Source organism: Bombus huntii, chromosome 3 (assembly GCF_024542735.1).
Source record: "Bombus huntii isolate Logan2020A chromosome 3, iyBomHunt1.1, whole genome shotgun sequence".
In the NCBI taxonomy this organism is placed as follows: Eukaryota; Metazoa; Arthropoda; class Insecta; order Hymenoptera; family Apidae; genus Bombus; species Bombus huntii.
The window spans coordinates 19213355-19225338 of NC_066240.1; the positions used below are offsets into that span (position 1 = coordinate 19213355).

The following is an 11984-nucleotide window of genomic DNA, read 5'->3' on the forward strand; positions in this document are numbered from 1 at the left end:
GGATGATTGACGGGTGGAAACCCGGTAAAGAGATGCGACTGATCTGTAGTTGTAGATCAAGCGAAGTCCGGTGACGATGTTATCGCAAAGGAAAACTGTTGTTCGGTGGTGATTGCCTCGTCGCTGGTCGCTTGCAGGTGGAATCCTGGGAAACATGAGATAATCCATATCTATGTTATATATGTCGAGTTCTCATTATGATTAGGGTTAGGGGCGTGAAACGAATCCTTATTTGGATTACACATTGTTGCTATGCGATGGAGAAGACATCGACTAGTGTAAATACGACTACTACAGAATTTGACAGGTAACCGCGGTAATCAGACACTCGAGAAGCTAATGACGATGATCCTAGGTCCAACAACGAATCCGTGGTCAACGGGATAACAGAATGCGCTTTCTTCCAAAGCCCAAGTCGTAATCGACCTGCTTGGCTACGGTGAAAATATTACTAAATTAACTCTTTGTTGAAACGTGGAATATCCACCGAGCGTAAAGACGACAAGTCACTCGCTAATACGATCTCACTCGATGATGCTCCAGAGGAACATTACGATGGGGTGTGTCTAAGGATACGAGATCATCGGATTCGTCGGGGATAGCCTTCGTTCAGAAAGTGAGGGAAATTGACGCTGCTGTTAATTGGTCAATTTCCATGTTGGTGTTTAGAGAAGGATATTAGCCGCCCTTGAGGGAAAGTTGTTAGCGGAAGACTGTTAGCGGACGACTGATTGTCACCTTGAGCCCAAGTTCATTGTCACAAATCTCAAATAAATACAATTGCGTGGAATGACGGCAAATCGTTCAATTACAGCTATAGATTTTAATTACAATTTTACAGATTTCCCCGAAGTTCCAAAGGGGAGGCTCCGGTGCCCTTTCACGATGATGATGGGATGATGATGAGACGAAAGGACATATCGGGACTTTCCTATATTACTATAGCTACTACACTTAAGCTATAACTATACACTTGTTTACTATAGCTACACTTAAGTAATAAAAATAAGAAATAGTTTTAATGTTCCAATCTGGCTTTATGACGATCGGCTTGGGCCCTAAGTGACATAACGGGTCACTGAACGTAACCACGGTCACGGGAGGGACGTGCATCTGACAGAGGTATGGAATTATAAACAGCTATGGGAAACAGGTATGGGATTATAAACAGCTCTCCTTAAACAGCTCCTTAATTATATAAGCTCTCCTTAAAAACAAAGATTGACCCGAGAGGTGAGGACCGGAATATATAAGAGCAGTTCCACTTGGATTTTTATTGGAGTTCGTGAAGATAAGTTTTACTTGTACGTGGAGTTATACGTGTATCTAAGGCCATTGTCATTAGTGTGGCGCAAGCCAAATCGCCGTGATTGATTGTGAAATTCATCAAACGCCCACGACCCTATCCCCAACGTTAATCCGACATATATAAACCGATTTCCCCTATTTTTATCCGATGGAGCAATAACCATAAGGAACCTTTTGATTCGAAAAATGTCTTATGCCAATTGACGGACTTAACGATAAATCAAAAGGATTATTGCCACCCGATTAATTATATGTGCACGGTTGGTGAACGCCGCGACCGTAGAGAGTCACCGGACGTAACAGTCACTGTTCAATATAGCGACTCTAATTACTTTGTATTGCTCTGATATAAATATAATAGACGATCGGTTCCTCCGTTCGACCGCTGCTTATCAATCGATGACTCGTCAGCGTACACGATCACTGCGTTTCCGGGTGACAGTTTTATCAAGCGACGCGCGTCCAATGTGCCTCGGTTTCAGTGTACAGTGTACATTAAGCGACACGAAATCAACTGGCGGAAGAGTCATAAAATCGGACCGTCGTCGCCGCGTACCGATTGGACTTTGAGCGGTCAAAGATTGGATTGAGATGGTGGACTTCTTCTCATGCAAGATATATCAGGTCACAGATATATCGTGGTTGTCCTGCTGTGAGGATCGTTTTGTCGGTTGCTAGACATTCGATACATTGTTAGGAATATTAAGCAGAAACATGTCGTTCGAGTTGGATACAACGCCACCGGGATCGGAAGCCCTGGCTGTCGCCGAGAAGGAGCTCCGGGAGACCGAAAAGAACACGAAGGAGGGCCTCGCAGCTTTAAAGAAGTATATCGAGGGTGAGTTTCCAGAAAATTTCTTTCAACGTTCTTTTTGCTGATCATCTTTACTTTTGGCTTTGTCACATGTTTAATTCCGAAATGTTCTCTCGCGTAGTTCTGTCGCTATTTGTCTTTAACGCGAGACAGCGTGATTTTTACGATCGGGCTTACGAGAGGGATTTGCTTTCGAATTTGGAGCTTTCTGCTATTCGCAGCTTTGTCTTTAGGCGATTCTATCGCTATTTTCCCTTACGCGATGATGGATTCTGTAAGAATTTACGGAATATCTTTGTCTTCGGTATTTGACAGTTGGCTAGCGTTTTAGCGAAATCTATTAGTTTTCGATATTGATAAAAAATTGGCAGCGATCTAACGGGCAAATGTAGGATATCCGTGCTCTAAAATTTTATCTTCGCCTTGAAACTTTCGTCTCTTAAGGGAAGAACGTTAGACGCACGATGCGATAGATTTCTTTTATGCGAAAAGTCGAAGATTATTTATCTCGATGTGAAGCTTCTACTAGTCGATACGATAAATCGACGAAAGCGATCTTAATCTTCGCGGCCACCAACGTTCGTAAACAGGTGAACCATTAGATTTTGACGTCGGGTTACGTAGCCGTTGCCGAACAAAGATATTTGACAGTTTACGCAAGCTTGATCGACTATCTCACTTCAGATTCTTTAATAAACGAAGACAGTGGAAAACATTACGCACTACGTACTGGCTTTGTTTTTCTTTCCATTGTCATCCATACTATATTGAGAAATTATCTTATATTTAAGAAAACAACTAACTGGCGATAATGCGCATAACAAACGCACAATTCATAAGAAACTTCAGAAATATGTCATACACGATAGTCGGTTCGTTTCTAGATTCAACTTTTATTTCCAATTGTTTTAATAATATTCTCCGTCATGCGATGTAATTTGTATAAATGTAATAGATATAGCACGTTTTATATAACGATTAACGTTGTTTATTCGTACGTTCGTTGCTATAATACGTAAAAATGCGATGTTTGCAACATTTTAAATTTAAATGAAAATCAATATTCAATAGCCGGTGTAAATCAATTCGCGAAGATGCTTTTTCTTTAACAATCGACAAAAGAAAACTGTAGATTTTTAATAATTTATTTGCATAATTTTAATCAGTTCCAGTTAGTTTCAATAGATGTCGAAGAGAGGGGAAAAAATATTGAAATATCTCTGAAAGTATATAGAATTAAGAAAAGTATAAGCGATATGTTAACATATTCAAAGGATTGACGTTATTCTAGGCAGCTCCGAGTGCATCAGAACGTTCACTGACGGTCATCATCGCTTCTTCGATAAGAGCTTATCGGTGTGGCTGTACAGTAGCGTTCGAGTTTTCGTTTAAACATCGTCTGTGTTTCACAATTCTTGAACGTTGATAAATAGAGTCAGTACAGCAGGTACGCGGATGAAAATGATCAAAGATCGTTGGTAATACAGTTGATTAAATCTGTATCGATAATGCTGTGTACCTTGACCCTTGACGCTGAGAGGTAAAGAAACCTGTATATCTAAGATAAGATTCTCGTTGTACCGATACAGAACCGTGTCATTAATGCCAGAAATAGTGCCGACGAAAAAACTTTGCTACTTTTTGTTTTGTACTTTTTCTTCGCAAATTAGATCGATCCAATTCGAGATATTAATATTGGCTAAGTATAGAAAGAAAGTATACTTGCCAAAGGGTATAGAACAAGTTTCTTCTTATCTTTAAACAGTTACGAATATTACTGAAATAGTATTACACTCTGTTTAGAAACTCTTGGCAGCCACTCTATGCGAGAATGTCGTGTAAACAAAAATATACTATTGTGAAACAAATTCGTAAATATAAAAAAAATGATAGAATCTTGTTTGGAGGTCAATATGATCGTAACTTTAAAAGTTGGTACATTTTACTTTATTATTTAGGGAATAAGGAAATACGCTCGATCGTCTTACAATACACTGCGTTGAAAATACTGCTTTGACATAGTACGGTGGAAAAATTACGACAGCCTTTCTTATAACACAATATTCGACACAACACAGAACGAATTGGCCTCTATTTGTATGACAAGGTTTCAAATTCACGTCACTAAAAGACATACAGTAAAATCTGGTAGGACTGATCATGCAATTTAAATGTGAATAGATTCGCAATAGAATTCGCTTAGTTTATCTTCGCGTAATTTGTTTACGGATAACATCCACTGTAGACTAGGAATTTATCACTGTTATCTCGGTCAGTTCAAAAGTTTCTTTGATCATTGGAGATAAAGTATAATTATAGTTTTTGTTAGAGCTCGAATGGAAGCAAGCGTTTCTGTGCAAATTGGAGTTAGATATATCGGACGATAGCATTTTTTTCGTTTATTGACAGAAATCTATCGATGAAAACGTAATTTTTTAAACGTAATTCAGCATACGTAATAAAGTTCTTTTCTCATTTTGATCGCTTGTACTGTTCCGTTCCTGACTTCAGGAATGAGTCGCAGATTGTTGCAATTTCCTTAACAAGGAATACCGGGGCAATTTTTTACGGAAGAGGTTTCGCTGTGAGCACGCGAGGACAGTTCGATCTTCCACTACTGTCGTGACTGATGAAATGAAAATTATTTCCCGAGTGAAATATAGTTTCTATATTGAATTGGATGAATTGAACGAATTGAAAGGGATATTATCGAATAACTTGTGTGCGTGTTCGAATAATTTCATAAAATTCAATAGACCGTTCCGAAGATTTGCATCTATGGATCTAATCGAAGATTAAAACTCTTTTGCCAGTTATGGAAATCTAGTCAATAATTGATAATTTCTCTCATTATTCGACTGAACGATTTTTATACATTTTTAGAAGATTTGTTAAGCAAAATTTAACATATATATGTTTCTAATACAAGTATTTTAGTTATATGTCTAAGTAATATAAAAATATAATATTCTTTATAATTTTTCGTGCATGAAACAGGTTTTTACTTTCTTTCGCTGTTCATATAGATTTTTAAAAATATTCTCAATTAAAGAGGTTGCTGCAAAAAAGAGTCAGTTCCGGTAATTTAAGTAAGTTAATACAAAATAATTGAAAGTCAATCAAACATAAATCACTTTTTGAAACCTGCTACAAGTGCATTGTCAATATATACCTATGACATAGCAAATGCCTCAATGGTAAATAAGCATTGGGAACGAAGATCAAGTGCTTAACAGACACGTTTCCTAATTTAGTTGCAAGATCTCTATTTACTCAGGACACTTCGCACGGTAGCTTCGATATCCTTCTATTTTGTATATTTAGGTAACTGTCACAACGGCATACTTGAGCGTCTCGATTGAATATTTATGTGTCTCAGTGTTACGCATCCAAGTCACTCCATGCTCGTATTCGTATAAAAATACGACAATTGTTACGTCCCGTGAGATAATCCGTACGCCATCCCTCGTTATGTGGCCACCAAAGGTCCACGTACTGTTATTCAACCCTTCGATATTCTTATTAATTTGAAGCAATCTCTAATCCTGCAAGTGTTTTCGGTTTATGGACGATCCTTAAAACAGTCCTTATGTTTATTGTGCGCTCTTATAAATTACGGAGAAAGCGGGTATCACCTAACGGGGAAAAGCGGTTTTTTCCCAAGAACAATGTCACTCACGAGCCACGTTGGTAGGAGGCTTCCTCCTCCTATCTTCATTCTTTAACGTTGATTATAATCAATGGGCATCGCGGATCGTTAGCCTCAATTTCCTAACGAAAAGTGTAAACAACGAATCCCCTGTTTTCGTTCAAAAAGCACACCCGTACCGTGCTTTCCTCAGTAATAAGACGAGAGCGGACAGTCAGTCAAAAGTTCGGCGTCAAGAAGTCAAAAGTCCGGTGCCAATTCGAAAAGAGTCAAATCTCTGCTCGGAAAGAGTCAGACAGCAACTCGAAAAGAGTCAAAACTTAGTCGCCAACTTGACAAGTCAGTAAAATCAGTTGTTGGAAATAAAATATATATTATAACCTGTTAACCGCAGTGTTATACTAACTCAACCACCCCTATTATCCCAACAGAAATAAGGGGATCGATCTGTTCGTGGCGTCGATTATTCTAACCGTAACGGGAATTTACGACTCACGTTGACGCGCTCCCTCGCGATCGCGTCTTTCCGCGACTGATCGAATTTACAACGATATACACAAAATTTGTATGTTTTTACTTTCTGCGGTAGTCTTTGCAGCGACATTCGGTTTGCACTGTATAAACATATACATAAACAGTAAAAGTAATACCCAATGGCAATAATAATTATGTTTAAAATTTAAGAACCTATGACTAAAAGTAGTTAGCTATTTAGAGGTATGTAAATCTAGGCTTACAATCGAAACACTTTCGCGTTTTTAAGCGTTTCTTGCCTACTCGTAGCATGAACTTAGTCACCTTTTGTGGCTAATCGCTATCTTAGCTTAACTCCCTTCTGTTCCCCTTCCCTTCTCCTTCCTCCTTTCTCCTACTTGTTTTATTTCAATCCCTTCCCCTTGTTTCTCAACAACTTCTTCATATTTCCTGCTTATCTTGCCGTCTCTTCACATTCCCGTGCCAGTATCTTCTAACGATGATAAGAGAATGTAATTGTAGATATTAAACAAAAGCGTTGAAAGTGGTGAATATTGATATAAGGAATAGTTGAACGTCTATTTTTGCGAGCTCTACGAATGAAATGTGCATGAGCTGGCTCTGTATTTTCTAACTTTTATGTAGATCTTTAGTTTTCAAAATGTTTCGTATATAATTGGTTATAAAATTCGGGTAATTATATAGAAAAGGACACGTCTCACCGCTTTTAACGATCTTGAAATACATTGTCAAGATCGATATTCTGTACAACCTTCTCCTATACACGTTATCGCAAAGCCGCTTGATTTCCGCTTTTCCGAGATATTTGGAAAAAACCTTGGTAAGTTTACCTTACGATTACGCTTCGTTCTGGAGTAGCGAGACGCGCTTTCACGTAGTCCAACTTAAACTGAATTCATCGATGAGATAGGCAACCACTTTTAATATTGTATAAATAAAAAAGAAAAACGAATGGATCATGGATTGGACTAGATCGCTAGAGTATTAACCAGCCTCCATTAGGCGGTCGGCTATGCTAGTGCGAAATAATTTTCAATGAATCTATTTATATATGAACTGATATATGACATATGAACGCTATACCTTATCTATTCGTTTTTTTTCAGTTGTTTACATTCACAATTTGTCCGATTTGGACATTTGGTTGAAATCTGTCTATTCGTTACGTACAATTAATAATTAGAGTACATAGTATATGTATGTCAGCTACATGTAGCCTAATGATAAGCACGCGCGATTTTAATCTTTGAGTTGTACACAAAAGTATATTTGGTATACGCTATACAGTATACAGAGCGCTTTAATTTTTTCCAGCCAAACGTTCTTGTCAGTACATCTTATAGATCAAGATTAAACAAAAATCGTATAAATATCATTGGAAGTATTGTCAAAGTTTTATAACAAAAAAAAAAAAAAAAAGGAAAATAAACTATATACGAATGAGCAGTAACAAATCTACTTTACTACGGTATAAAGTGCGAATAGATCAGAAACATTTACATGTAGTAGTAGTTAGAAGGTATCACAATACCTGTGCAGCTCCAACTCTGATCTTACTAATCTTGTGATCGACAGCGATAAGATTGAATTTATTAATGTTCGAAATTTTCGTTTATTACTCGTTGAAGTTAATTATATGAAAATCCAGCCATTTATATACGGTATATATATGGCATTATATATATGGTAAAATGACGTGTAGTGGAAATTAAATTTCATTGAAGTTTTTTGTAAACATCTCGGAAATGAAGGCCGGGCGATAGTTACAGGTATGGGAGAAGATTGTTCGAATGTCAACGTTGACGGCATAATTCAAGTTCGTTGAAATCGGTGAGGGGTACCCTTTTCTATGTAATTACCAAAGTTCGTAATTCCATGTATCTATAAAATGGACGATATATTATACCCAGAAAAAGTTTTTATAAACGTTCGATAAAAATCGATGATTTCAATAAAAAAAACCTTCGTCACAAAGTCTACAAATCTAGGTATATATATATATATATATATATATATATATATATATATATATATAATTCCTCCGCGACATAATGGTAGTTACATTTATAATAATTATATAATATGAACATTGAACATTGTGCTTAAAAAAATTGATATACATGCTTATATTGAGCAGAAGAAGTTAAAATACTTTTTCTATTTCCCTGAATTATACTCCGTTACGATATCTTCAATCCTAATAGCTGTAATATTATTCGTCATACGTTTCATACGTTTTAACGTTATTTATCAAATTAACCACGAATAAATTTCTCATTATCATTTCCAGACGACAAGACACTCTATTTTCGTACGGACGAAGTTTTTCTTTTGATATTCCTGCGACCATGCAAATTCTACGCGAAGAGCGCCTACGAGCTGATGAAGAGGATCGCCGAGTTTAAAGATAAAAACGCAGCTCTGTTGTCTAATTTGATGCCAAGCGACGAGAAGGTGGCTATGCTCGAGCACAACGTGGTGAATGTCATCAAAGGAAGAGATAATAAAAATCGAAGAATACTTGTTGTTAGCTGCGGAAAGTCTTGGGACCCGTCCGCTGTCAGCGCCGATCAAATATTTCGAGTGTTGTATTTGGTTCACCAGCTCGCCATGTGGGAGCCGCTAACTCAGGCAAGTACGATAGAAATTGTCGACGGACAGGCTGGTTTTATAACGCTGTTGGTTTTGTAACGTTCAATATACTCGTGATTATATGGTTATGTAAAATATTACAGACTGCGATCGTAGCTGAGAAGTTTATTTCTTGCTTTGGTAGTTCGTGACTTGCTTTTCAGACATGCTTTTATGTTCGTGTAAGAAAATGATCCTCATTTACAGATATACGGAACTGTCGTCATAATGGATTTCGAGGGCCTAAGTATGAAACAAGTGATGGGCATGACACCATCTTTTTGCATGAAACTCTTGACGTTCATTCAAGAAGCTATGCCTCTGCGTTTGAAAGAGGTTCGTAGACAACTTTGATTTAAGGATTTTGTAATATTTCTTACTATCTCGTAATGTTGCGCGTTGTTACGCATGAATTCTGGATTTTGATAATTCAAACGAACACTATAGGCAGGAAACATGATAAACCGCACCAGTTTTCTTATGGGAAAGGGATTTTTAAATTCAATGCACTGTCACCTATTTCCACTTAAACGAATCTATTCTAAAAACCGTCGAATTTTAAAAATTATGAGAATCTTCAAAATCCGGATTAATGGAACTAACTTTTACACCTTCCCATAAATGCGCGAACGTCTGTAATTTAGTTCTGTATGTGATAGGATCGACCCAGAAGTGAAATTACTTTACGTATAGTTTTAACGCTTTTGATTAATAACGTCGACGATTCTAATCGATCGTAGGTACACTTCGTAAAACAACCGTTCCTATTCAACATGGTGTGGCAAATGTTCAAGCCCTTCGTGAAGGAAAAGCTAAAGAAACGTATGTTCTTCCACGGCAACAAGATGTCCTCCCTTCATGCATACATTCCAGTTAGTCACATTCCGAAGAACTACGGGGGCAATCTACCGGAAATCGATTACACCAGTGCCGATTGGTATCCTGTACTGCTTCAGCACGAAGATAAGATTAAAGGTAAGATTTAATTAACCTAATTGGAAGTATTCATTCTTTCCAGTCGTACGTTATATAGAGAAAAAAATCGACGTTGCATTCGAGTCTTCTTAAAATATATGCTTTATATTCTTTAAGAATATAAATTTTTTATAGAATTTACGAAAGACATAAATATATCCTTCTGTCTTATAAATGGATTTAATAGAAATATGTCAATTAAAATATGATAGAAGATTATAGAAAAGGAAGACTCGAATAAATCGGGATGAAATAAACATTTTCGATATAACAAAGTAAGAAACTGATACAATTTCTTTTATTTTTCAGAATGGAATTCGTACGGATACCGTAAAAATGAATAATGAATATCGAAAAATGAAGAGACTAAAACAATGAGGCATTCGAATTATACTGTGATCATATTCTTGTACAAAGTATTTTAAGAATATCAACAATTGCTGTCGTTGCACATTTATGATGGATTTATCAAGTTACTATTAAGTGTATAGTTTTGTACGAAACATGGTTATTTCTGTATATTATAAATAATATTTGCTCACTCCTAAAATATCCTTTGGCAATGAAAAATATGCTTTCGAGAGAAGCATGAATGACGAGACTATAGTGCAATAATTTTTAGCTTGACGCACAGACGAAATTAATCTTATCGCGACTTATTTAACGTTTTCGATGCGGTCGAATTTTTTTAACAATTAAAAATATTTCAAGCTCGAACAATGTAAGCAAAAAACTATAATTGGTATACATGGTATACATGATTGTTGTTTGCATCTTCTTAAAATGCAGAGCAAAAAGGAAAATCCGAGTACAGTATAAGCGTAAAATGAAAAAAGGCAGAATAGCGAAAGGAGGAAAGTAGAATAAGACTTTTGAAGTAGATTGTTCTGGTGATAGGCAAATTTTTAGTCAGGCAGTTTCATCTTCATGATAATTTTTTAATAGAGGAACCAGGTTTTCGAATTGTTTATCTTTTACATCTCAAAAGTTCATTTCGAAACCTTTCTCCGTTTCAAGCAAAATGTTTGTAAACCTGTCCTAATAAGATTTACCTTTAAAAAAATATACAAATTCATGCAAACTTATGCAAACTTATTTTTAAATTTCGAAAAACACTGCTATAATATTCGTAAGTGTCGAATATATTTTTATATAGTTATATGGCATAGTTTTGTACGAAACATGGTTATTTCTGTATATTATAAATAATATTTGCTCACTCCTAAAATATCCTTTGACAATGAAAAATATGCTTTCGAGAGAAGCATGAATGACGAGACTACAGTGCAATAATTTTTAGCTTGACGCACAGACGAAATTAATTTTATCGCGACTTATTTAACGTTTCCGATGCGGTCGAATTTTTTTAACAATTAAAAATATTTCAAGCTCGAACAATGTAAGCAAAAAACTATAATTGGTATACATGGTATACATGATTGTTGTTTGCATCTTCTTAAAATGCAGAGCAAAAAGGAAAATCCAAGTACAGTATAAGCGTAAAATGAAAAAAGGCAGAATAGCGAAAGGAGGAAAGTAGAATAAGACTTTTGAAGTAGATTGTTCTGGTGATAGGCAAATTTTTAGTCAGGCAGTTTCATCTTCATGATAATTTTTGAATAAAGGAACCAGGTTTTCGAATTGTTTATCTTTTACGTCTCAAAAGTTCATTTCGAAACCTTTCTCCGTTTCAAGCAAAATTTTTGCAAATCTGTCCTAATAAGATTTACCTTTAAAAAAATATACAAATTTATGCAAACTTATGCAAACTTATTTTTAAATTTCGAAAAACGTTGCTATAATATTCGTAGGTCTCGAATATATTAACAATCGTGAGAGGCAGTAAACACAATTAGAAATTCTAAATAAGAATTCAACGAAAATCGTTTAAATCGAGCTTGATGTTAGTTACAAAAATTCTAAAATTACAATGCGTAAAGAAGAAGGCAAACTCTTTACGCATTTATATAACGCTTTCGAACTTGACTCGAGTCGTGCAGGTCAACTCGATTCGGAGCGCTGTTCGAAACTGGACTAAAAAGAAAGTTTATCGTATAGTACGTAACGACGTATAGAAATTTCTATATCATGTGTGACCACATCTTCGTATTT

At 36.1% G+C, this 11984-nt stretch overlaps 1 protein-coding gene across 1 annotated transcript; it reads left to right on the top strand.

The window, feature by feature from the left end:
- Nucleotides 1-1887: 1887 nt before the first annotated feature.
- Nucleotides 1888-11520, top strand: LOC126864349 (retinaldehyde-binding protein 1). Its single transcript, XM_050615619.1, has 5 exons — nucleotides 1888-2146; nucleotides 8557-8897; nucleotides 9105-9233; nucleotides 9638-9872; nucleotides 10182-11520. The coding sequence occupies exons 1-5, from the start codon at nucleotides 2023-2025 to the stop codon at nucleotides 10214-10216; spliced, it is 864 nt and encodes a 287-aa protein (XP_050471576.1). The 5' UTR covers nucleotides 1888-2022; the 3' UTR covers nucleotides 10217-11520.
- Nucleotides 11521-11984: the final 464 nt, after the last annotated feature.